The 26,647-nt window shown below is 47.5% G+C and overlaps 2 protein-coding genes across 2 annotated transcripts in view; one reads left to right on the top strand and one right to left on the bottom strand.

Annotated features, from left to right (window-relative positions):
* LOC119393937 (uncharacterized) overlaps positions 1 to 26,647 on the bottom strand; it is a 635,915-nt gene that overhangs the window by 479,205 nt on the left and 130,063 nt on the right. The window lies entirely within an intron of this gene.
* LOC119394785 (beta-mannosidase) overlaps positions 12,085 to 26,647 on the top strand; it is a 57,666-nt gene continuing 43,103 nt past the window's right edge. The window contains exons 1-6 of the mRNA XM_049415988.1: positions 12,085 to 12,126; positions 16,645 to 16,792; positions 17,277 to 17,419; positions 20,200 to 20,376; positions 21,932 to 22,014; positions 24,342 to 24,568. Of these exons, the coding sequence (XP_049271945.1) occupies positions 12,085 to 12,126; positions 16,645 to 16,792; positions 17,277 to 17,419; positions 20,200 to 20,376; positions 21,932 to 22,014; positions 24,342 to 24,568 (820 nt within the window). The remainder of the gene's footprint in view (positions 12,127 to 16,644; positions 16,793 to 17,276; positions 17,420 to 20,199; positions 20,377 to 21,931; positions 22,015 to 24,341; positions 24,569 to 26,647) is intronic.

Below are 26,647 nucleotides of genomic sequence, written 5' to 3'. Positions count from 1 at the left end.
CATCAAACGCGTTCCTGTGGCTGAAGGCCAGAGCTGACGCACCGAAGGTAAGCACACTGCGAATTGCGAAGTTCAGCCCCAGGTTAGCGAATGGGATCACAAGAAGTCTTTTTCTTAGTAATCTGTATCGGCGACATGATAAAAAATAGTGCTCTATTCATTCCATGTCTAAACAAAAGTGACATAGGGATGATATCGCCAGACCAGCCCTGTGTGAATGTAGATTTAAAGGGGCCCTGCAACACTTTTTGAGCAAGGTCAAAAAGCGCTGCCAACCGGTAGTCGAGGCTCCCGAGAACACGCGAGCCAAATATTATAGCGAAGCGAGCGGCCTGGAATTTACAATAAATTCTCAAAGTCAGCTGAAAATCGCTCCCTCTTCTCTCGACAAATGATGTATTAGTCCGCAATATATGACACGATTGTCGGCAGTTCCACCATTGGCTGATGTTATAATCACGATAACACCCTCATTATTACCTTAGTTGTTAATTTTGAGTTCAATAAGTAGATAATATGTATGTTTATATTGTGTTATGCACACCGAACAAACATCAGTATTAGCACTTCCGGTCTCACCGACAGCTCGTCTGCTCGCAGTTGCATGGTTGCGTTTTCTTCACCATGTGCAGTGCCGAAATCGTGAATATTTCTGTGCTTTTGACCATCGCCGGTTGCCGTTGAGAGTGGCAGCCGTTCGAGTGTTGCCTCGTCAGCTGGAAACTGTATCGTCGGCACGTTCTCACGACCGATCGAGGCAGCGGTGCAGCATTTCTCCGATAACAATGCTGGCGCCGGCTAGCTTAGGATACCTGTGTTCGCTGTATGGCGAGAGTCCCGTTCGCTGTCTGTTCAGTATGTCATCGAGCCGTACCTCGGCGTATCCTCCCCGTAGTCTCACGTTCCCGAGAAACCGCGACACAGCAACCAAGCGGACTCGCATTTTCACGGTAGCTGCAGACAGCCGGGGGATGGGTCCGCGCCGACCCGATGCCCCACGATCCTTTCTTCTAGTCTTTAGTTCTTTGTTGTCAGCCCGCACTCTCTGTGCGCCCGCATTCGAAGAGCAAACAGCATCGAAGTACCGCCACTGAGAGAAGGGTGCACGCAGCTTTGCCGTGTTGAATACGATTCAAGCGCGAGCAGTGCGACGAGGCGGTGTATCGGAGTGTGGGTCGAAACCCATCTCAGCTGTCATTCGTTCCAAACGCGCACGCAAGTTTGCGTCCATGGTTGGCAGAGCGATGAAAACACTACGGCAGTTCGAGGTGCACACCAACATTACCAAACCGACTCGCAGTTTTCAAGCACGCGCGATACACAGTGCCATGGGCTCCGCCGCTCGACGACGACCGCGCGAGCCGACCGGAAGTGGCGCCACAGACCACGTGGTTGCGCCGAGACGCCAGAGAGAAAAAAAATGAAAAAAAAAAATGCCGCCGGCGCTGACGTCGCCTCCTCGCACCTCCGCTCTCCCTCCTTTCACGCCGCGCGCAGCTTTCCGCGCGCTCGCTGCGTTGAGTTGAGGGAGAAAGCTGCAGAACGTGATCTCTATAATTTGGTAACACCACTTAGACTTGACGGATTCGAAAAATTTTTGCGGCATATGACTCGTGAAGAGTCATACGTCAATAATGAGACTATTCCAATATAACTAAGAAAGGTGTTGCAGGGCCCATTTAACGGGGGCACACGACATCCTAACCTAGTTACTAATACTTCCAATTGTCTAGTATGACTAAATAGCGCTCTCTTCGCTATCTTCTTCATCTTCGTCCTCTTCTTCCACCAGCTCTGCCGTGACGCAGCCTTGCGGGACTTTGTGCAAGCTGCGCTATCTTTATTTATTTATTATTGCCGCCTCCTTTGAACAACTACCTGTATCTAGGTTTGAGCTTGTTGTCATTCGTTCATAACTGAAGAAACACTTCGGCGCAAATGGAATGAGGACGAAGAACGTATAGGCGGCACCCGTCGTATTGTTTTGTGTAAAAAAAACGATTCTGATCAAAATTTTCTTGTTAAACAATAGGACAAATTATTCTCGTTTCTGTACTTTAAATATTTTATCTTAGCCACACGATTGTTGGCCAATCCCCCAGAAGGAAGGGGGGGGGGGGCGAGCCAAAATTTTAGGATCTACATCTGCATCTTTTTTGTTCTCGTTCAATTTGCGCCGAAAAGTTTCTTCCGTTATGTAGACACTGAAGCTCCAGCATTCCTATTACAAGGAGGATAAAAAAAAAAAAACCTCCTTGCCCTATTACGTGCCATGCGATGTAGGAAATCATCATCATCAGTTAATTAGACAACGAATGAGGAGGAGGACGAAGAATCGTAGGAAGATACAGATTACTCAGAAAAAGACTTCTTGATATCCCATTCGCTAAACTGGGGCTGAACTTCACAATTGACAATGTGCTTACCTTCGGTGCTTCAACTCTGGGCTTCAGCCACAGGAATGCGTTTGATGCCGTGTGTAGATACCTTCACGAAACAAAACGAATACGACTTTAAATTCCCGCTTGTATAAGTATTATTATAATAGAAAACAAAAGTCTTAATATTGTTTTTATTATTATTGTGCTTCTTCTTCTTATTATTATTTTTATTCTAATTCCTATTCGGGACAACGATTAAAGTGTCTGTTTGAAATGCTTGAAAAGCTATTATTGCACTATTTCATTGATGCGTACGTTGTTTTCGTATATTTATTACTATTTATTGGCATCAGCATTCAATACCCAAAATACTTAATTTTTTTTTTCCATAAGATGACTTCTTGGCCAATCCCCCAGAGTGGGTATGAGCCATGCAGTAGAGGATACTACTACTACTACTATGGCGTACCCTGTGCAGATATCGTGCCTCCTTGTACTTGCGAATAATGCGCTGGGATTCGAAAAATTTTCACTGAATGGACGCTGGACAGTCAGCAGCAGCAACGGCTGTAAGTTTGTCACATTTGTTACGTACGCCTCAGTGTAATAATGCGACATACCCCTGAAGCCAGAGGTAATGCTTTCCCATTAGCTCACAGGGGGTGACCCAGACGGCGAGGTTCGCCCCTCCGTTGACCGATTCCGGGGGGAGGGGTAGTCACATATATACTATTATACACCAAATATAATAGTATATGTGAACACACACACACACACACACACACACACACACACACACACACTGGAAAATTGTCACTCATAGCGGTGGAAACAGAAACAACTGATGGATTTTCAACTGCCGTCACGTACTAATATGTGGACCTTTCACGTCTGTTTTAACGTGATAGTTTAGAGAGCTCCTTTCGGCGTCGGTGACGGCGTCGTTTTGTGAGCGAAAAGTCGTCTGTGACCGAAAAATCAAGAAAGATGAAAATAAAATAAACAATAAAAAACTCCGGCCCCATTGAGGATCGAACCCGGGCCGTTTGCGTGGCAGGCAGGTGTCCTACCACAAAGCCACGATGTTCCTTGGAACTACTTAGAAAAAAAAAAAAAACACTACATAAATGCCATGTAGTGAAAGGAGTCGTCTTAACGCATTTTGTTCGGCAGGTGTCACGACGAAGATGAGCTCATTCGGCGATTTGTAGCGCATTGGCGATGCCATCAAACTACGTTTTTTGCGGGATGCCATGCATCGAAAGAAGTCGGAATAGTGCACCCATCGCCGCTAAAAACAAACACAAACTTGCAAACAGCTCCAGAAATGGACAACTATGTCCATCTAGCGGAAGATATATCAAGCAAACATTAGATAATGTGCTGCCATCTGTGAGGCATTGTGAGAAACATGTCTCGACTACAGCAGAGCCGATGTAGTTCCGCAGTTCCAGCACAGGGAAGTGCTTTAGATCAAAAACCTGTACCATTACTATAGATACATCGCGCACGTGTGTGTATGTCTCGGTGTGTGTGTGTGTGTGTGTGTATGTAACAACACACATTAATAAGTATGCACTTAGTGGTTGAAGTGCGCACTAGGGGCCGAATTTCGCTATCGCGTTCAACTCTTAAAGGCGAAGCTTAAGGGTCCCCCAATTTTTTTAATACGCAGCTATCACCGTACCCAGCACTGTACCTGGAGGTATATACACGGACCTCAATATGGCCGGTGTAATAGGCGAACCGTATTACGGCGACGGTGATGCCGAGTACGAATGGGTTGGCTGGGAGAGCTGGAAATTCTACAGAAGCTTTGTAGGTAAGCATCTGTAAATCTTTTTTCTTTTTACATTTTCAATAAGTTTTCACAGCAGGCATTCTCAAGACATTAAAAAGGAAAAAGAAAACGCCTATTGTCAGGCAAATCCCTGATAAGAAACGGAGCGTTGACTTATCCCGATCGGGTAATTAATTTTTTGGCCTATTCGCAATGCCCATAGACTGTCGCGCCGCCAAGCGGAATTCAGGAGCGTCCTCTCGAGGAGGGTTAGTAGACGACAAAATGGCAGCACTACGCAGTCGCTCCCTTGTTCGGCTGTGCTAACCTCAGTGTTAACGCGTTGGCAAGGAAGGAACACTACGACTTGGCATGTTCCCTGCATCAGTGAACAAACCGGGCCCTCCGTGACACGAGAAATCTGATTCGTTCTTGCGAGGCGCGAAGTTTTCGTGAAAATACGTGGCGACTCGCGCTTTCAATGCTAGCCCACAGCGTACGCATACTATCAGCTTCGCGAGGCTTTCTGTAGCCACGTAGGCTAGTTAAATGTTATCGTCTGACATATTCAGTTGAAGCTCACCCTGTTTTACTTGTATATAGCATTGGCCAGTGTTTCTTGTAGTGCATGAATCCCATAACACTGTACGCGGGAGGTCGCGCCGGCTCGCGATGTGCTCTTGTGAAACTGAGCGATCTCAAGTTGTCGATACATTAAAATATGCCTCTATCCTTTGTCAGCAAAGCGCTGTTAATAATCGTGCGAGCGACATTTCAATCATTCGAGGACGCGTCCGCTCCACGCCTTTCGTGGAGCGAACGCTTTCCACGCCGTCCTTCGCCAGTGTGTTGGTTTCATAGCCAGCGCTGCGCCGCTTGTTTTTGTACGTTTGTTGATAGGTGGCAGCACACTGCAAGCGATTTGCTCGTTCATAGTGTAGAGGAGGCTATGGCTCGTTGACCGAAATGTTCTCCGCGCCCAGACGTGGTCGAAGTTGTTCGGCGGAGGAAATTCTTCAGATTGCTTTCAGCAGTGATGTAGAAAGAAACCATCTTGACGACGAGGATTTTTCACTGGACGTAGAAGACTGTGAAGGCACCGAGAGTGACAGCGATGATGAACGATCAGCTGCTAACTCACGAGGAGCGAGTTGCACTTCACGTCCCCTCGTGCGTTATTGTTCTTTCACGCGCGTAAGTCACTTTGATTGTATTTAATGTGTAATATCCTTGAGCGAGATCAAAATAAAAGCATAGTTCCTCTTGTGCATTGCATGTATCAATTATTGTGGATATCATAGAGCGCCGCATGCCGCCAACACTCTCGATCTCGACCAGAGAAGCGAAATGGTTAGAGCGTTGAAACGTGCAGTCACAGCCACAATCCACGCCTCTCGGCTAACTTCTTCGAGGTTGCGAAAAGGATACGTGTGCATTCTTTTCGATATTCGTGTTTCGATCGTGCTGATCGAGCCTGCAACATGCGAGTGAAGTGAATTGCACACGGCTAGAGTTTCAGCATGGCTGTGGCACAAGCGCTACTGAATGGGAAGTTAAATGCTTGTGTTCCGTTGAAGACGTAACTCCGCGTTCCCGACTGCACAAGTAATGACGACGGCGTATTATGTTTGCAAACCATCACCACGTTAAACGTGCGGTCCCGTGCAGCAGCGATGGCGCTCCTCGCTGACGGCCTACTACTGCGGCAAATCCGTAAGGCAGGCTCGGTACAACGTATGTATAAACGTTGGCTCGGTACATACTACCTCGGAGTGCCTTTCTGCTCATACGTCAATTTTAGTTGATGCAGTTTTGTGTAGCACGCACATGATTTCGCAAAGCATCGTTATGCACGGTAACGGAGCTGAAATATAACATTTCACACCACAGCAAATAATTAGGTGGCGAGTACTTAGCACTTTCCATGGCTTGGGAAAGTAGTTTAGTCTCATATATCCAATTCAGCACTGCTCATGACTTCATCCGGTGAAAGTGGCACGGGCCGTACGTCCGCACGTATTATCTGTTCCTATGCTAACAAACGGGTTGACCCTCCTCCTGGCGCCATCTTGAAAAGCACGGCGCGCCACCTATAGTTCGTGGGCATTGCGAATATGAAAGGTGTTACCAGGTGATCGTGACTAAAGGGGACAACTAACCTCTTTACAGGGTTAATCAAGAGTTACTGCCAACGTTACGCCCGTTACACCCAACGCGAGTTGAGCGTAACAGCAACGGTGTTCTTTCAAAATTCACGAAGCTTTACCAATTTATGAACCGTAGTTCATTTTGTTACTGAACAATTCTAAACTACACAATTCTTACAGTAGTAATACTAATAGTAGAACACCGCCTGATACGTTTTTGAAGGGACTGTAAGAAATAAACGTAAGACCCGGGAACACAGACACTGCTCGATCGTTCGTACTGTGTTTTGAACAGTCTCATGCTGCATGCCGGGGTATTTTACGTCGGCTGTGCGAAAATTACCGATTGCACCGCAAGCCATGAGGGGTATGAGGGGTATTAAACAATGCGTGAATGCAGCGCTTTAGCGACTCGGTGGTAAAAAAAAAAAAAGAGGTTCAATAGTCCATGCAGGCATGCACTTTCCCGTTGTTAGGTGTATAACCGCGGCACTGTAGTTTATCGGTTGTGCTAAAGATGTCTTTTTATTGTACGGTCCTCGTCCCCTAACGATACTTAAGTAAAGTCTGATACTTCGGTGCTTAAACTGTCCCCTGAAGAAACAGAAAATGGAATAACACGGAAATGATGAAACCGAGTTGCCGTGCGCAATTTTAATTTGGGGCGAACTTTATGCAGAAACACCCGTGCCCTTAGATTTAGGCACGCTTTAAAGAACCCAGATGTTCAAAATTAATCCAGACGGAGTGCCTTACATTTATGTCGCATAATTTCACGCAAAACCTTATCTTTTTGTACATTATCTAGAGCGTTTGTGCGGCGTTGTTATCGATTGATGGAAGGCAGCGGACATTATTCGTTTGAAAAAAACATACTTGTCCCACAAAACAGCCGGAACTTTATTGAACCTCTGTAATGTACGTAATCAATCGATGAAAGCTCTGTGCTGAACTGTTACCTCTTTATACTGCTACTGGAGCAAGAACAAGTGCGTAGATGTTAAACGTCTCCGTAGCGCCAAAGCGAGTCAGCCTCGTAGCTTACCGGACTAAACTTATCAACCATCCTACATTTCATGGCGAATTGAATAAGAAAACAAAACGCGTATGCGCATTTGTCCGAACAGTGGTATTGAACGCATCGCACAGGAATACGGGCTTTCTTTCTTTCTTCTTTTTTGTATCCTGATGAGCAGGAAGTGAACACTAAAGTACTTCAGTCGCGCTATAGCAGTGCGCAGAAGGCGGAACACAAGCTGAAAATGTACAAATAAAACAACAAAAAACGTCATCTAATGCGAAAGCACAGACTGTCACCCCGGGCGAGGATCCCTTTCATTGGCAAATTGCGCCTCTCACTTCTTATAGTGTATGGGCTTCGTGCATCGATTCGGCACTGAAAAGCTTAGATATATTACCAGTAAGCTGAAGCCAACGCCTTTTATTCGCCGACAATCAGCTCAAACCGCTCACAACGAAGCGCGGTGCGCATTCGTATAGGGAACCCAAGCTCAAGTTTGCGGCGCGACGACAGCGCCGCGCCAGCCGCGCTGCGGCTCTGTCGGAAAACACTGAACCGTCGCGCGGCCGACTCAGCCCCTTTCACGGTAGCGGTAGCGCCAGGTAGCGCACGTGCGCTCGCGTTCTTCTGTCGGTGCGGGTAACTGTGGGGCCGTCAGCTCGGCACGTTGAACCGAGAGGCTTGCTGTGCGAAGCTGCGCATTTCCACGATGGCAGAAGCGACCCCGCGGAAGCGCAAGCGTGGTCCGAAGTATTGCGGTTTAGTGGCCAGCCACAACAGTGCAGACAAGGCACACGATTCACGTGTTAAACTGTATCGGTTCCCGGGCGTGTCGCACGAGAAATAAAGGCGGCAAGCGTGGATAGCTGACAGCGCTGTCTCGCCTTCTATTTTGGCTGTCTGAGTTCATCGCTTTTGTTCGTTCCGACTACCTGAATCGGTAAGTAACGGGGCGCATGCACGCAGCGACTACAGTAATGATTACTCGCTGTCTTCTCGCATTGTTAAAGTCCAGTTACGGTTGTAGGTGAAGCAACTTTGTGTTTTGATTCCCCGTGCTCGTGAGACCTATATACTCGTCGTTGTTGAACGTTCACATTCGCGTTATACCGTTAGCGTTGCGCGGTTGGTTGAATTCAACTGAACTCCGCAAATTGTCAGAAGTTCGGCGCCTGCATTTCACGCGTCGGGAAGGCTGCTTTATCACGCCGGAACGGACGTCTGTGCATTTTCAGCAAGCTTTGACATCGTTCTGCAGGTTTGCTTTGTTTTTGTCACTTTATTGGGGACTTTTGGGGTGATATATATTTAAGCCACTAAATATAACTGGCACTTCATACATGCCTTGCAATTGCAACCTTGAATTAACCACCTTCTGACTTTGTGCGATTTTCTAGCCGCGTTCACGCAACAGGTTTTATACGCCTGTCAAGTCGGTATCATAAAAAGAGACTGCAAGCATGACGCGAGAGCCGAAAAAACCAGGCGAGCAGTTCATCTTGCTTCACAGTGGTTGAAGCTCAGCTAGCTGCCTCGCGTCTTAATCTGCGGGTGATTCTCCAGCGGCACGGAGGACTTGACTCACACCTTCTCAGGAAGCAGTGCCATGGCCGTATAATCTTTTTTTCGCACGCCGCAAACGTTTGTTCACGAAAGTACACGGCTGCTACTGTAAGCATGCCATATCAAAACAACAATCATATGATTCGTAGTCCACGCCGCAGAACATCGATAGCGTGTACGGCTTCATTTCGGAGTGCATGTGGGCCATTATTCATCTTTAACGTGACAGAATGAGACTTACCTCGAGGTATACGTCCTACACGGTGTAATCGCGACTTGGGAAATGCATTTCGCTTTGAGTCGGGCGTGGTTGTCGTCGATCGTCTGCTCTTCACCGTTAACGTGATTGACGAGCTTTCCTCATTTTATCAAGTTCGCTTTGCGGAAGTGCCAGTCAAGCTTGAAGATCCTTTTGAAGCCGCACTGCACGCGGTACATTGTGAGACGCCGCAAGTGCACCGCGAGAGCTCTGCACGTGCACGGAAGCGAGCGGCAACGCGGTGGCGAGAAGGGAAAGCGCTCGCTGATCACGCCCCAGTTTCTCTTTTTCTGCCAGAGATGGCGCTGCCTGTCAAGAGCAGCAGCGCCGCTTAGCGTTGCTTGGGAAGCCTATACGCGCCGCCGACCGCCTATCCACGCTACCGCAGCGACGGTGCTGCTACCTATAGCCAGATCTTGCGGCGAATACAGGCACTTCATCTAGGAACAGGGAGTGTGTCTAGGCACAGTCTAGGTGACAACCGCATGGCGCGTGTGTGGAGGCATAAACGCGTGGGCGTGTATCCGCAGTTTCCATGCACAAAAGTTGCGGTACTAATCCGTGCACGGCGCGTAAAGCTGCGGTAAAAAGTAGTCCCAAAACCACGAAACAATTATGAGAGACGCCGTAGTTCAGGGCTCCGGAAATTTCGACCACCTGGAGTTCTTCAACGTGCACCTAAATCTAAGTACACGGGCCTCAAGCATTTCCGCCTCTATCGAAAATACGGCCGCCGCGGCCGAGATTCGATCCCGCGACCTGCGGGTCAGCAGTCGAGCAACATAACAACTAGAGCACCGTGGCGGATGTTGCGGTACAACGTTCCCAGTTGAAACTTTCCAGGCCATTTGAACCACGTCCTCGTTAGCACTAAAACCGGAATTCGTGAAAAAAAAATATCCAGGCAAGTAACGTGTGAAAACGCAGTGTCAAGTGGTAAATGCAATAACTCTGTACGTAGTTTCCGTACAAACGGTTTGAGAACTGCTTTCCTTTTCTGCCCCTTCACGGTCTTGCATGCAGCTGTACGCATTTTAGGTATCCCGCAGAACTACTTGTATGTAAGAGTAGCTTGGGCTTGCATTTGAAAGAGCCTTGTCGCAAAAAGTGCAGAGATTGTCATTTCCCGTAGAGGTGCTGGCGCGAGCAGCGGCGCTTTCGCTGCCGTCCATCGCGAGCGTCCGACAAGATACAAGCGCTCTCGGGTAACTCAGGGAGACGGGAACACTTGTTGCGGGAACGGCAGGAACTGTAGGAAAACTGATTTCTATCTTGGTTGACGCTGCATTGTCTAGAATTCCCCAGAAAGCGAATGTTATGCGGAGCGGTGACGTCTGCATCGAACTAGCCAATGAGAGCGAGGATCACCCTCCCGGAGTTACCACTTCGCACGTCAACACCATAATCCGGCCCCCTCGACTGACGTTGACGCGGGGTATCGCGTGCTGGCGCGTTCCAGCGCGTACGTGTGGTTGTGGCTTTAAACTTCTTGAAAATTACTGACATTATTAGAATAGACAGTGAAGATGGAACACCCCAAGTTACATACTTGCAGCTACCTCGTAGTTGCATGTTTTCACTGAACCGTTTGTCAAATGTACCGTGCTATTTATATAGTTATTATTTTTTTACATTGCCGTGTTCGCAGTTCCTTGGTACATAAGATGTGGCCGCAATGTAAAGCTCGTGGTTCACGGCATCGACACTGCCTGCACGGTGGCGTTGAACGGCATTATCTGTCTCCTGATATGAGCTAGAATAACGAAGGAACATTTGTTCTGTAACTGATCTCGTCAGGAGCGCTCAGTCATTGGCTTTAATATTGCAGCACCTTTAAGTGGTCAAATGATTTATGTTTCAAATCACGGCATTAAGAAAATTACACCAATCCGCTAAAGGGGACCATGAGGAGGAGGAGAGGTTGAGGAAAGGAAAAGGCGCAACTTCTGCAACCCTAATTGGGAGCACGGCTCAGCGCCTGCCATGAGGCGATGCGAAGCCGGAGCACTTGCACGATCGCGTTCCGTTGGCGTTCGCTGGGCATGCTACCGACCTCGATCGCGTCGTGGAACGTGAAGAGGAACACTACGCGCGTCGTGTCTTCCCTCTAGCCTGGCCGTTAATTCTCACAAGGCGTGCGGGGAACGTCGACAGGCGCGCGAGAGAGAGGCAGCGTAGGAGAGGAGAGAGAGGGGGAGGGGACGCGCATGCGCTGGCCTTCATCGCGGCGCTGCGCAGGAGAGAATTTCGGCATGTCGAGCCCGCATTTCAGAGGAGCCAACCGAGGCAAGCGCTGGACTGAACGCGCGCAGCGCTCTGCCATTTGAAGGAGAGGAGACTAGAGGAGGAGAGTAGCGTATGCGCCGTGAGACCAAGCGAGAACGCAGCAGAAGCGCAAGCAGGTGCTGGTAGAGAAGTGGAGAGAGTGACGCGCAGCCGTTGGAGAGAGGGAAGGAGGAGAGTCGCGCATGCGTAGTGTGAGAGCGGACTACAACGCTGCGTGCGGATGACCACGCCGCGTTACATACCCCCGAGCGAGAGATACTTCGCATCTAAAAAAAGAAAGCCATGCCGTGCTATACATAGAATCACGCGTGAACAGAGTTACACTTCTTGAGAATTACGGACGTTATTAGAACAGACACTGAAGATAGAACGTCCCGAGTTACATACTTGAAGCTACTTCGTAGTTACATGTTTGTACTGAACCGCTTGTCGAATGTTACCACAGTGTTACTTTTTATTTATTTATTTATTTATTTATTTATTTATTTATTTATTTATTTATTTATTTATTATTTATTTATTACATTGCCGTGTTCGCAGTTCCTACGTATATAAGAGATAATCGTCATGTAAAGCTCGTGGCTCTAGGCATCGACACTGCCTGCACGGTGACGTTGAACGGCATCGACGTACTCAACACGAGTAACATGTTCGTCCGCTACGAAGTCGACGTGACGACCAAGATTAGGGTGAGCCTGCAGTGCTTTTATTATCACTAGTAGAGTAGTGACCCTTCCACCTGCAGCCCGTCTCCGTGCAAAGACGACGTACAAGACAGGGACGCGGTATCGCTTTAACAGAGCCCTTCCTTCATTGATGATTCTGTTATGACGTTCTCTGTCTGCGAGCTGAGCTGACGCGTCCGGGGTTTGATCCCGTGACCTCATGCTGAGCAGCGCAACGTCATATAGCCGGTAAGCCAACGGCTAAGCCGCCACGACGGATGGTCAGAGAACACAACCTATGGGGATGGTTTCAAGATTTTTTTCTTTTTCTTTTTTTGCAATGAGACGCTATGTAGCGCACGTATTCTTGAATATTGAGTGGTGCGACTGACTCGATCGCTTTAGCGAGACCATACGTCATGTCTTCCCGAATAACTTATAGACAACACGTATCGATTATTGCGCTGTTAACTTCGATGAAAGTTGTATATTTTTCTGTTGCATCGAAGTTGCTTGAAATTGAATGCTATAGTGCTGAATAAAAATATTATAACGGACCAAATGTCCAGACAAAAAAAGGTATATTCGTTTACGTTCTGTTTTCACTGTGAGTTAAACTAATATATAATAATTTCTGGGGTTTCACATGCCAAAACCACGATATGATTATGAGGCACGCCGTAGTCGTGGGCTCCGCAAATTTCGACCACTTGGGGTTCTTTAACGTGCACCTAAATCTAAGCACACGGGCCTCTATAGGGAACCCAAGCTCAAGTTTGGGCGCGACGCTCGCGCGGCTGAGCTAGTCGGCAATAGTTACATTGTGACGCACCACAGATGCAATCAGAGAGCTCCGCGCGTGCGCGGAAGCGGGGGCGGCAGTGTTGTGGCCGTTGATGCCCCCAGTTGTGATAAGAGCTGTGGTGCCGCTCGACGTTCCTTTGGAAGCCTATATAGCATTTCGCCTGCATCGAAATGCGACCGCCGCGCTCGGTATCGAACCCGCGAAGCTGAGCCAAAAACGCAGCACTTGCATTTGATAATTTTATTATTAAGCAATTTTACAATAGGTCACGCGAGCGTATGAAGCATACGCAGTGGTGACAATCGCTAGCGCAAAGCCTTGCCTATACTATTTTAAAACTGCTTATTGTTATATCACCACCGTTCAGGCACTGTGTACGAAAGAAAGGTCGTGTGAACTGTGGAGTCATTTACACTATATCAAAGAATTGGTGTTTTATTGTTTACCCGCCACGGTGGTCTAGTGGTTATGGTGCTCGACTGCTGAGCCGCAGGTTGCGGGATCGAATCCCTGCCGCGGCGCTCACATTTTCGATGGAGACAAAAAATGCTTGAGGCCCGTGTACTTGGATTTAGGTGCACGCTCAAGGAGCCCTGGAACAATTTTTCAGCATGGTCAGAAAACGCTGCCGATCGGTATTCGAGGCTCCTGAGAACACGCGAGCGAAACATTACGGCGGAGCACGCGGCCTGCAATTTACAAACAACTCTCAAAGTAAGCTATAAATCGTTCCCTCTTCTTTCTACAAATGATGTCATATACCCATATCGCTGATTTGAGCATCGCGGGCTGCACAGTTACTGTGGCCGCCGCAGGAAGCCGCCACGTGCCCGCGCTCGCAATCACACTGAAAGCAAGCCACGCGTTCGAAGAAAAAAAAAAAAAAAACCGACGGCGTCTGTCATAATCAAATCGTGGTTTCGGGACGTTAAACACCAACAATTATTATTATTGTCCTCTTGTTTCTTTTGTCGACGCGCATATGCAGAGAAACAACAGCATCGTGGTGAGCTGCGAGTCGCCGCTGCGGTACGCCTTGCGCAAGCACGAGTTGCGAATGAAAAGCAATACGACCCCCGTGTACCCGCTGTGTCCGCCACCGGAACAGAGGGGCCAGTGCCACATAAACATGATTCGCAAGATGCCATGTTCGTTCAGCTGGGACTGGGGTCCATCGTTCCCCTCCACCGGAATCTGGTCAGTGCTCTAGCACCCGCGTTTAGAACGAGCTTGCGTAATCTTGACCTCATATGTTACCGATCTTCTGTGCGGCCAGCACGGCGGCTGCGGGTTCGGTTACGTCACAGCTGGATGGCGAGCGAAAAATGGCCGCAATCATGTATGCAATGAGGATAGACTGTGACGTCAGTTTTTGTACTCCCGTGCAACAGTCCCGAAGGGAGGTAATTATAACGTTCATTATTCTAGCTTTTCTAATTACTGTCCCAAATGATGTCTTTGAACATCTTATGATGCCTGCGGCTGCAGAAGAAAAAATTGTGAAGGCATCGAACAAGTATCGCATTTTCCTGATTTTAGAGAATGTTGGACACATTTCTTGAAATATCCGGTATATGGCTCTGCCTTCGGCCAGTATGGCTGCCCCCCCTATAAGCGATGACAATTCTGGTCTGTTATCAAGAATGCGACACATTTGTGTACGAGAGCACATCTTCACGCTTTGCTTTTTTTGTTTTCAATATACACCTGAAATCAGCCTACACTAACCATCCCAACTTTCAATCGTTCTGAAATCTAAATGCTCCAGGAGCATACAAAAGAAGTTATTCTTAGGAGATTTTCGAGCGGTAGTATTAGCTTTCCATCTGGTAATCGGATAGTAGAACGCAAATTTTTCTCCATTCCTTTGACAGGAAACCGATTAAACTAGTGGCCTACAACCAAGCTTTTATTCGAGACGTTACTGTGACGGCGACCCCAAAACGTAAGTGTGAGGCGTGGGCTACGTGAAGTAGATTAACGCGGCAAACTTTGCTTACCATAGTAGAAGCTGAGACACATGCACGTCATGTGATAACTGCTTTCGAAAGCAACAATAATTGTTCCCTGTATAAACCACCATGTCTAAACGCGAACACATTTTTTTTCTCGATTGTAGCAGCGAAATTAGGAAGCGTAAATTTACAGGCAGTTCATATTTGTTACGCTTTATTTCCACTGCGCTAATAAATGTGCAGAAAAGTAAGGTCCGCATAGAAGAAATCTGCATAAATAAATCTTGCATAGAAATCTAAGGCTATTGGTTGTGTTAGAAAGACCGGGAACACTTAAATAACTAGCGTTCGCATCATGACCGCTTTCAACGCGATGTCACTCAGGAAAGCGTAAGCTACTTCCGGGTTTAAAAAAAAAACACTTAAATTCGTCATAAATTTCTCGCTAAGGCCTGCACACGCTACCTTGTACGTACTCAAGTAATTTACGTTTTGAACACCGCTCTTCGAAGCAGAAAAATGCTCTTACGGTAGTAGTGTTCGTAATAGCATTATAAAATAGTACCGAAGTATGTCTCATCATTACTGTTGCTTATTGGCTATACAGGAACGAAATACGAAGCATATAGATGGAACATAGAAGTCGGCGTGTTCTTCACGCTGTCTCGGCGTGCGCCGAAACATGGCATCATATCGATCAGCCTGGGCGCCACAGTTTTGCACAGTTCAGTGGTGCACTTTGCGAATCTGATGAATCGCGGGAAGTGGCGTGAAGAATACCGTGGAAAAGTGACGGTGCCCGTCAGCATCCCAGGCGTGAGTACCTTATTTCGTAAGTGTATTTCGAGCGTTAGTATAACATCACGCTTACGTGGGTAAGCGTCATAGGCTGAACTCCCAATCACCCCCTTCCCCCACCCCCCTTTAAAAAAAAGAAAAAAAAAGAACAAGAAACAAAACTATGAAAAGATATACAACAGTTTGCTCGCGTGGTTGCAGTAACAGCTTGTTGTAATGTTTCAGAGGCGTAGCCAAGGGGGGGGGGGGGGGCACACCGGACCCGTGCCCCTCCCCCCGAAATTTTTTGTTGCCATGGCATACAAAGCCCAAAATGACACTTGACCATCTGCGTGCCCTGCCCCCGCTTCAAATCAAGGGGTGACCCCCCCTCCCCCCCGAAAAAAATTTCTGCCTACGCCCCTGTAATGTTTGACCTGTTTTACTACGACATCGCAAAAACCTTCCTACTCTATTATTTATTTATTTTTTATTTTTCACTCTCAGGGACAACTGGCATTGCAGAAGCGACTGGGACTTAGAACGAAAGAATTGAACAAAAAGCAATCTACTCATGCAAATAAAAATCATTATTGTGTAATATTAGCTAATATGTAAAAGAACTTGAGGCTGTCATCAACAGCAACAAGGTACGGTTTAGCTACTGTAATGTGCGAGTCAAAATGTAGTTAATCAAAAATGTTTTTTTTTTGCATGATGGGATACCCACTTTGTGAGGGCGATCAGTATGATGGGATACATGCTCTGGATGAGCCAGTATAGTGGATCACGTGAAAGACAGTGTTGATAGATCTTGGGGAACAGTATTAGATGAGACAAAAAATGTTTCGGTCGGTCGGCCCGCCGACCGACCGACCGGCCGCTAGCGTAGATGCATGCATGCACGTTTGTTGGGAATGCATTTTTGAACCGACGCATTGATTGCAATTCGTCATAACGTTTTTTGATACTGAGCAACCAAACTGTGATCTCCTGCTTCTACAGTCCATAGAAATAGAGCGCTGGTGGCCGTCCGGCTACGGGAGTCAGAAGCTGTACCACCTCAACGTATCCATGTCGGTCGATGATGAGAAGTGTGTCAAGGCCATCAGATTTGGCTTTCGCACCGTTGAGCTCGTGGAAGATGCTATCTGTAAGTGTCCGTTCAACGTATTCTGACCATCCCCTTAATAGTGAAGATATTAAAGTGCTTGATTGCTTCCTGCAGCCCGCGAGGCATGGACTATCTATCTATCTATCTATCTATCTATCTATCTATCTATCTATCTATCTATCTATCTATCTATCTATCTATCTATCTATCTATCTATCTATCTATCTATCTATCTATCTCTATCTATCTATCTATCTATCTATCTATCTATCTATCTATCTATCTATCTATCTATCTATCTATCTATCTATCTATCTATCTATCTATCTATCTATCTATCTATCTATCTATCTATCTATCTATCTATCTATCTATCTATCTATCTATCTATCTATCTATCTATCTATCTATCTATCTATCTATCTATCTATCTATCTATCTATCTATCTATCTATCTATCTATCTATCTATCTATCTATCTATCTATCTATCTAATCATCTTTTCTCGATGCGTGCTTCCCAGCCAATGACACTCAAGGTGCGGAGTTCTACTTCAAGATCAACGGTGTGCCAATATTTGCCAAAGGAAGCAACTGGATTCCAGCGGACATCTTTCCGGAGAGGGTTACAAAGGCATACATCAGAGACCTGCTGCAATCCGCCAAGGTGGGGTTCCCCCTATACACTGCCTTACTTACTGTGCGCCCAGTTTGAATCCAAAATATATTACCTCGATTTATAACTCGCTGCGCGAGCAGTCTTGTGCAAAAAAATTCACACGGTGCCTTATGCATTTGCCTGAGACGACTTAAAGGTGAAAGCCATCTACTTTCGGTCAATTTTATTGAGATAGCCCCCCTCCCCCCAGGAAGCTTTCTGCCCCTCGTTTTGCAGTGTCTCTGGGATCGACCCACCTTTGACCAAGCGATGGCCATGACCAGGATTTGGAGACATGTACACGTAGCGCCATCTCTTGTCGGTGGCAGTGGTGGCCGGCCGTAGCTGAATGGGAAATAATCGGGAAAAAAAACATATCTGACGAAAAAATCCAGCTACCAAAAATGACTCCCGGTTCTATACAGCAGAGACTTATTTGGGCATTCTGTTTAAATTCCAGTATCGCACTACAAAACGCGTGGCTTCCCAGAGTGTGTAAAATTTTACAATGAGGCCCAATGTGTTTCTGGTGGGCGGTGTTCAATTGTCCTGGGGAGCTACACGCTATGTAGTGCGATACTTCAATTTTACCGAAATTTAGGTTTTTTTTAACAAGTTTTAGCTAGCTTTTTTAAACTATAGTTTTAGCTAGCTTGATAACTAGTTTTTTTCAAGAGATACGATTTTTTTCGCATATTTATCATTCAGCCAAGGCAGGATGCCGTTTCTGCCGCCGAGGGTTGGCGCCACGTGCAGATGTCCCCAAATCCTGGGAATGCACGTGGTGACGTCATCGTGTGACGACACGTTATGCGACGTCATCACATGGTGCACTTTTGCATCACTCGTGTTGAAGCCGACGGTCACTTTTTGCGTTTGATGGGGCATCTGAGGCTTTCGCCTTAAAAATGACCTGCATTATAAGCGTACTCTGTTTCCTAACAACAGCAATGTTGCCTGTCGGACTGTTTCAACGATAAGATCGCTTGAAAAGGCGAACATTAAGGTGAACGACAGATAACAGTGCGAAGTGTAACAACTGTTTCTTTTGTGACTTTGAGCTATATACGGAAGGGAGAAAACCCTGCTACTGTCAACTAAATAGGGGTACGTTCGCATATACTATAGCTGACGCACGCGCCCGTGTTGCTTAGCAGCTATGGAGTTACGACGGGTTGATTCTCCGCTTGCTGTATTTGCTTAGGCGCAATATGCAAAACACCCGGCTATATAGATTTAAATGCATGCTAAGAAACCCTGGGTCGCCAAAGTTAATCCAGAAGACCCCCAGCCGGCCCTTACTGCGCGTCTCATAATGATGTCGCGGTTTGGGAATGTAAAACCAAAACCTTTCCTTTAGCCTATGCAGTAGTACGGTACAAGGTGCAGCTAAATTAGTGCATGACACTTTTGGTGAGCGAAAGTTCTTGAGGGGCTTCGTGTTTTGGGTGGCACAATCGTCCTGCACAGCCAATTTTTAGAACGTGGTCTAATAAAAGAAATTGAAACAATGTAAATATTTACAGAAATAAAAAAAAAGCCCAATAAAGCAGACAAACTCTTATGCATTTTCATTTCATTCGTCCAAATGTTCTTTTTAGATGTTTGAACTTTTAATATTATTTTTGTCATCGCAGCATTCACTGTTTTCTCAGAAATACAACAGAGCTTCTGTTCCTCAAAATAGGAAATTTGTACGCAGTAATGTCGTTTTATTGCGATAGCAATTATATGGACAGTCTCGGCTGGTTTTTGCCGTCGTCGTCGCCGCCGTCATGCTGCGTACATGTATATAAGTATGTATATGTATATATATATATATATATATATATATATATATATATATATATATATATATATATATATATATATAGTCCCAAAGAAAAATAATTCCGAAAAAAGTTTCCGAAGCGCGGAGTCGAACCGGCGCCTTCTTGATCCGCAGCAGCGCGTGGCTCTAATCACTATGCCACAAAGCGCAGATCGTCCAGGTGGCTAACGGCGAGCGTTATATACACACCCTTTACCGCAGTACTCGGAGACGGCAGGCGCTTATAAGCGTTTCTTCATTACCAGCGAGATGACGCAAGGAGCACAACGGGCGCACTTAAAGGCGTCGGCCAGCTCGCCCCGCTCCTGCGAACGCCGTTTCTCTTCGCCCTACATGGCGTGGTCGCATTCGTGCGCTTATCCGAGGAAACAAGGGGGCGGGCGGGGGGGAGGGGTGGAGCGGGGGGTTGGCTGTCTTGTGCTTTCCCCGCGATGTCCGCGCTGAAGTCACAGGGCGTACGAAGGTCACTTCGCTCACTGCAGCGGCCGCGTTTGCGAAAGGAGCGCGCTGTTCAAACAGAAATAAGTAACAACTGTGACAATTAGTTCACGCTCGTCCTGTGTGTACCTGTTCGTTCGTTTCGTGTGTCCGGCTTTATGTGTCAGGAGTGCGCTTCAAGTCTCTCGCTGTGACGCATGATAGTTCGCGCTCGTGCTGTGTTCTTTTCGTGCGTCCTTTGCGCTTGAGCGACGCGCTGGAAATTTCGAGCTGGTTTACGTTGTTCGCGTTACATTCCAATTTGTTGCTATCGCATTCGTTTCTTCGCCGTTGCGCCGAAACTGGGACTTTTTTAGTTAGCGACTTCTATTGCAGCCATTGCAACGACATAGCTTGTTTCGTGACTTCCGATGTTTGGCTTAGTGACGGTGGTCAACCACTTGTGGTATTCACAGGTGTTTAAGTACGCTGAGAAATGGTGCATTGGAAATAAAGGGAATGGTATTTTTCATGCACGCAGGATGCCAACATGAACATGATTCGTGTGTGGGGCGGTGGTATTTACGAGAAAGACTACTTCTATGACCTCGCCGACGAACTTGGAATTCTGATCTGGCAAGACCTGATGTTCTCCGTCAGCCTCTATCCCGCGGACGATGACTTTCTTCGCAGTGTTGCCACTGAAGTGAGGCAGCAGGTCGGTGTGCGCCTTCGCAATTGTTTTACCGGGCAGCTTGAGGGGGTTTATCTGGCTGGCTCGCAGCCGTATGTAGACCAAAAAAGTTTAGACAGAATATGGAGACGACGCAGATGCCGGCGCTTGCCTCTTTATCCAAGGGATGGTCTTGCTCTTGAGATCAAGGCAATTCATAACACCTAATAGTGGCTTCTCCCGGTGGTAGATTCGAAGAAGTTTAGCGGATCACCTATAGAAATAAGTGCGAAATGGCTCCTACGATGAGACGTGAGAACCATTCAAGCGTGATGTGTGTACAAGAGTATACATCTAGAGAAGATTATCTGAATATCTATTATATGCGGGTTCGACTCTTTCCAGCGCCGGAGTAACCTTAGAGGCGTGAATCGCTGGGCAAGATGGTTCATGTTTGAAGAAAAAAAAAAAAACGTAAATCACGACACAAGACAAAATAGAGGGCACACACAAACAGTCGCCGGACTCTAGCCGGACTTTAGTAACCTTAGGCGGCCTTTTATTGTGATTGAATGGCACCGCATAACCAATGTCACATACTCAACGGCCCAACATTGTTATGGTTGTTTTACATGCGAAGTGTCTCTTGCTCGGGGGTATATAAGGCGGCGTGGTCATCCGCACGCATCGTTGTAGTCCGCACTCACACTACGCATGCGCGACTCTCCTCCTTCCCTCTCTCCAACAGCTGCGCGTTCCTCTCTCCACTTCTCTACCAGCACCTGCTTGCGCTTCTCCTGCGTTCTCGCTTCTGCTCTCACGGCGCATACGCTACTCTCCTCCTCTAGTCTCCTCTCCTTCAAATGGCAGAGCGCTGCGCGCGTTCAGTCCAGCGCTTGCCTCGGTTGGCTCCTCTGAAATGCGGGCTCGACATGCCGAAATTTTCGTCTGCGCAGTGCCACGATGAGTGCCAGTGCATGCGCGCCCCCTCCCCCTCTCTCTCCTCTCCTACGCTGCCTCTCTCTCGCGCGCCTGTCGACGTTCCCCGCACGCCCTATGAGAATTAACGGCCAGGCTAGAGGGAAGACACGACGCGCGTAGTGTTTCTCTTCGCGTTCCACGACGCGAGGCCGGTAGCATGCCCAGCGAACGCCAACGGAACGCGATCGTGCAAGTGCACCGGCTTCGCATCGCCTCATGGTCCCCTTTAGCGGGAGATGGTGTAATTTTTTTTTCCTCGATTGGTTCCTCCAGTGGAACTGCCCATGAAACTTGAATCCATCCCTACATGTACTGGATTGGCACTTATCCAATCCAGTACATATGAATTTTATGTGTTCGTACGAGATTTTTGGATATACGCTATAAGTGTTACATGATTTCTTTCGAGAGATACGGACTACCGGGGGGGGGGGGGGCAAAGGTGACACGAAAACAACTAGATATCCTGGAAAAGTGGGCAAGGTATATTAAATTCGGTAAAATGAAATTGAAACGTGCAAATCGTGTTCTTAGACTTACGCTTTTCCTAGCGCTTACATGAGATAATGGTGGATGTATGAACAGCGACGAACAGTTATGCCCTTCTTACTCCATATAGGTTCGTCGTCTTCAACGTCATCCATGTCTGATCGTGTGGGCTGGCAGCAACGAGAATGAACATGACCTGTACATTGGCATTTGGTGAGTAATATCACCGAAGCCACGAGACTCCGTCAAATTTTGACTAAGCTTTAGAGCAGTTACACTCTAAGAAAATATCAAGTATTTGGGAAGTACTTCACAACTCTAATCGTCATCTGGCTTACTCGCCTTTTCTTTTTGAAAACCTGGCTCTCGCCACTTTGCTATCAAAAATGCTTCGTCACGCTCATAGCGCACCCACCGTTCGTAACCGTGAAGTTCCGGGACCGCGGTGATAACACAAGGAAAGTACGCGAGGTATATGGCGATTAAAGATGTGTGGCAGAAATACCCGCCAACAACTCCATTTTTTTCTTAGAGCGCATGCTATTTTACGCGCCATAACCGCTATATCATTATGAGGTACACCGTACCGTAGTGGGGGCAACCGGACTAATTCTGATCACCCGGTGTTTAACGTGCCCCCAAGTCTCGGTACACGTGTGTTCTTGCATTTCACCCCCATCGAAGTACGGCCGCCGGGACCGGGAATCGAACCCGCGTCCTCGAGTTTAGCTTAGCCTTCGAGTCCAAGGCCAGGCCTGGCACGTGGTGGTGGCCACTGGAATCCTGGACTGAGCCCCTTCAGCCCCAACAACCATAATTTTAGAGCGCAGCTCTAAGGCGCCCGTTCCTGCGTTCAGCGGCGTCGCTGTTGGCGTCGGCGTAACCGATAGAACGAACGAGGACGAAAAAGAGCGAACGCGGAGTCTGTCATCACGAGCCACTGGGCTCTAACCTCGCTTTCTTCCTCCGTCACGCACGCCGGCCACTCGGTCGGAGCTTGTGCGCATGCATGATGGGCACGTGCATTGCGGCTGGCTTCGCTTGTCCTAACGGGGTGGTCGGCGCTTGGCTTGGTTCGCGACGCCTGCAATGCACTGAGTGGTGTGCGTAGCACTCGAACGCTAGCCGGTTCAGAGGCAATATGTAACGAATGTTACATTACTACAACTGCTGATAGCCAAAACTTCAAACACAGTTGGTGTTGCCCCAACATAAAAAGTGGTCGGAGCTCGTGCGCATACAGGACTGGCACGTGCACTGCGGCTGCCTTCGCTTGTCCTAACGGGCCGTCGGCGTTTCGCTTGATTCGCGACAGCTGCAACGCGCAGAGTGGTGTGCGTAACACTGGAACGCTGGCACGGCAATATGTAACGAATGTTACATTGCTACAAGTGCGGATAGCCAAAAATTCAAACACAGTTGGCGTCCCAACAGGAAGCTGCGCTAAGAATTCGCATTACGCAGTAGCGTAATCGTCGGTGAATTTTTACTGAAAAATTTCGAGGCCACAATAATTCTTGACTTATGTGTCTTGTAGTGGCACCCGCACTTCGGCGCTCGTGTTTTGTCGCGCTGCCGAAGCGAATCTCAGAGGCCACGCAGAAAGAAGCGCGAGGTTGAGCTCTGCTCCGCTAGGTGGCCCAACGATACTAGCTGTTCACAACCCTTCGTTGAACTCAACCACTTCATATTTAATATTTTGACAGGTAATTCGCTCTTCAGTAAAATTATGCCTCGATATCATATGTATCTAATATTACTCTTAGCTTGCACCAGAACCCACTATTTTTATTTTTAGAGGACTTTTTTTTTTCTGAATATTCGGAAAACCGGAAGTAAGTGCTCGACCGGAAGTGCTTGAAAAAGAAGCGAGAGTGAAGCCCCTTGCTCGCGCCATTAAATAAAGTTGTTGCTCTCTCTGACGAATGCGAAGGTTTAGCGCACCAGAAGGGATGACTGCTTATAGCATCCGCCAACGATGTTGAACCCTGCGTTTGTTTAGCGTCTATTTCTCAGTGTGTGATCTTTAAAAGACGATAGTCTTTCTTGGGGAACCTATACGAAGGAATTTTAGTCTGTCTGTCTCTCTGTCTGTCTTTCTGTTTGTCTGTCTGTCACCCGATTCAGCCACCCAGCCGAAGTTAAACCACTTGCTGAACGCCCAGTCATCTTGAACTGGTAGCGTGGTTCATACTTGTGAACATTGTCGATTAAAAAGCAAATATCACGCATATCTGAGGCGCAACATTAATACGTAAGCATTAGGTGGTGTGTTCCTTTAGTAGAAAATACATAGATACATAATTCTAAAGAGCCTTGTCTTTCCTAGGCTGCGCTGGAAATGCTAGTGTTTATTGGGCTGCGCTGAAAATGCGCCGCTATGAGCCAGATGCGGCGATTCAATATAGCGGAGGTGGATGACTCGTTACGGCTGGCAGAAGACAATCGTCCCTCGACGACATTTGCAGCGAAGCACGCAGATACGCGGCCAATTTTTATATGTTATTCACTTTTGCATCTTTACTTGCTCTTCGTTACAGGGGAAGTTTCAGCGATTATTTGGACGAATATAGAAGACTGTACGTTTACACCATAAAGAGAGTAATTGACAGAGAGGATAAGTCGCGCCCCTTCGTGTCTTCATCTCCCAGCAACGGCAGGGACGGAAGCCCCGTCTTGCTCAACACTTCGCTTCCTGTACACTTGATCTTGAATCACAGTGCCATCTGGAAGCATGGTTCTCCGAACAGCCGGGAGCGTGGCGACTGTGAGTGCTGCCAGAGCTTACCGAATCTTTAAAGGGACACTAAATGCTCGTTCACACTGGCGACTAGCAACGGTCGCGCGACTAAGTTGGTCGCAAAGCGACTGGTCGCAAACGGTCGCAAATGGCCGTTTTGGTCGCAAAGCGACTGCTCTGGCTCAGTCGCTCGCTGCTAGATTTTTCAGTCGCGCGACTGCAGTCGCAAACCTCTTAACCAATCAGTTGCACGGGAACAGGACGTCAGCCTATTTTACGGGGCGACGGCAATGCGAGCTGTATACGAGCAGACGTGGATTGTATGTGGCGACGCATATAGGTCACACGCAGGTGTGAACATCGGTCGCTTTGAGTCGCTTTTTGACCGGCAGTCGCAAACGGTCGCGCGACCGGTGCTAGTCGCCGGTGTGAACCAGCCTTAACGAGAAAAACGATTTTTCTATTCCACAATTGCAATATCACCACGCTTGCCGCTTGACGACTCCTGGGAAGCGAGAAAACGCGCGAGAAGAAAATGTGGGTGGCGACGCCACCGTTAAATTCACACACCAAACGCCATGACGTCATAGATTTTGACGGCGTCTACTAGGTCCTATGTAGTTCCTAATCGGTAAAAATGAAACACACTGACTTCTGAGGGGGCCACAGACTTAACATACTAAGTTTCAGGAAGTTTTGTTGAGTCAATGTCCCCTAATTACTGCAAATACAGTTTGAAATCCGTGACGTCACGCGCGGAGATTTCGGTGCAAAATTTTAAAATGAAGCTTTGCTTTGATTTTATAACTTCGGTTGGTGAAATTAATGACATTGGAGTTCTCACAGTACACTTTAAAGGGGTACTGACACAATATTTCGCGGCCGAGATAGCCTGCGGGATCGCTTCCGGTGAACATGCGTACCGTATTTACTCGAATCTAGGCCGGCCCCGATTCTAAGCCGACCCCTGAAATTTGCAAGGCCAGAAAAGAAAAAAAAACCTATTCATTGTACACGAATCTAAGCCGACCCCCCCCCCCACTTTCGCACATCGTTTTTTCGAAAAAAACATCGGCTTAGATTCGAGTAAATACGGTATATCATCTGCAAGATACCAACAGCGAATATAGCTTGGAAGTTATTTTAAATTAAGTTTGATGTTTGCGTGAGCGATCGACATTCTCGCGCTACTGACACGCTCAAAGGTGACCCTTGGTGACCCGCTACTTCCCTCATGTGACCACGCTGCAACAAGTTATGATGACGTCATAGCCGTCATGTTTTTTTGCCGCGTTCACTCCAGCAGCCTAATTCTCGGCGGCTGTTCGCGAACCGTGCGGAAGTGCTTCAGTTCTGTGTGCTGACGTGATACAGCGCTGCACCCGATGGTGGTGACAGCTGCACACCGAGGCTTGTCGTTTTTGAAACCGAAACTGGCACTGGTCTGTAATGAGGAGCCTGTAAATAATTATCTGTCGCGTTCTGCAGCAAACGATGTACCGTGTTATGACTAACAGGGCCCCACAACACATTGCAGCAAAAAAAAAAAAAAGGCGAGGCCAAAATTTTTGTGCCAGTACCTCGTTAACAATCTAAACCAATTTATTGTTTCACGTAAGTGTCCCTTTAAGCGAAGCTTCTATGACAGTGGTTCTCAGCCATGGACGTTTCAGGGACTCCTTGTATACCACGTTAACGGATGGGGGGCCCCTCGCCGTGAGAGAAAGGGGAGGGGAGGGGGTTCACAAACCAACACAACATGAAGCTAAAAATAGGTCCCTTTTATTTCTACCTGGCAAAGAATGATGAAACAAAAGGGCTACGTCTATTCGATCTCAACAGCTTGTCAGTAAGTTGTGCGGTCTGCGGCCACATTCAACCTGTTCCTAGCTATATTTGTTTTCCAATATGCAAGCCTGGAAAAAGCATGCTCTCGTGCACATGTCGTAGAAAACAGCTACGAAAACTTTACAGCAATCTCATGGACGAGGGACATATATCAGCTCCGGAGGGTTTCGACTTGGGCTTGTTGGTGATTCATCTTCATGGGAACTGATGCGCACAAAAGACAGGGACACAAGAAGTCCAAGATCAAGAAGGGAGCCG

Source organism: Rhipicephalus sanguineus, chromosome 5 (assembly GCF_013339695.2).
Source record: "Rhipicephalus sanguineus isolate Rsan-2018 chromosome 5, BIME_Rsan_1.4, whole genome shotgun sequence".
NCBI lineage: Eukaryota > Metazoa > Arthropoda > Arachnida > Ixodida > Ixodidae > Rhipicephalus > Rhipicephalus sanguineus.
This window is presented reverse-complemented; position numbering and strand designations above follow the sequence as displayed.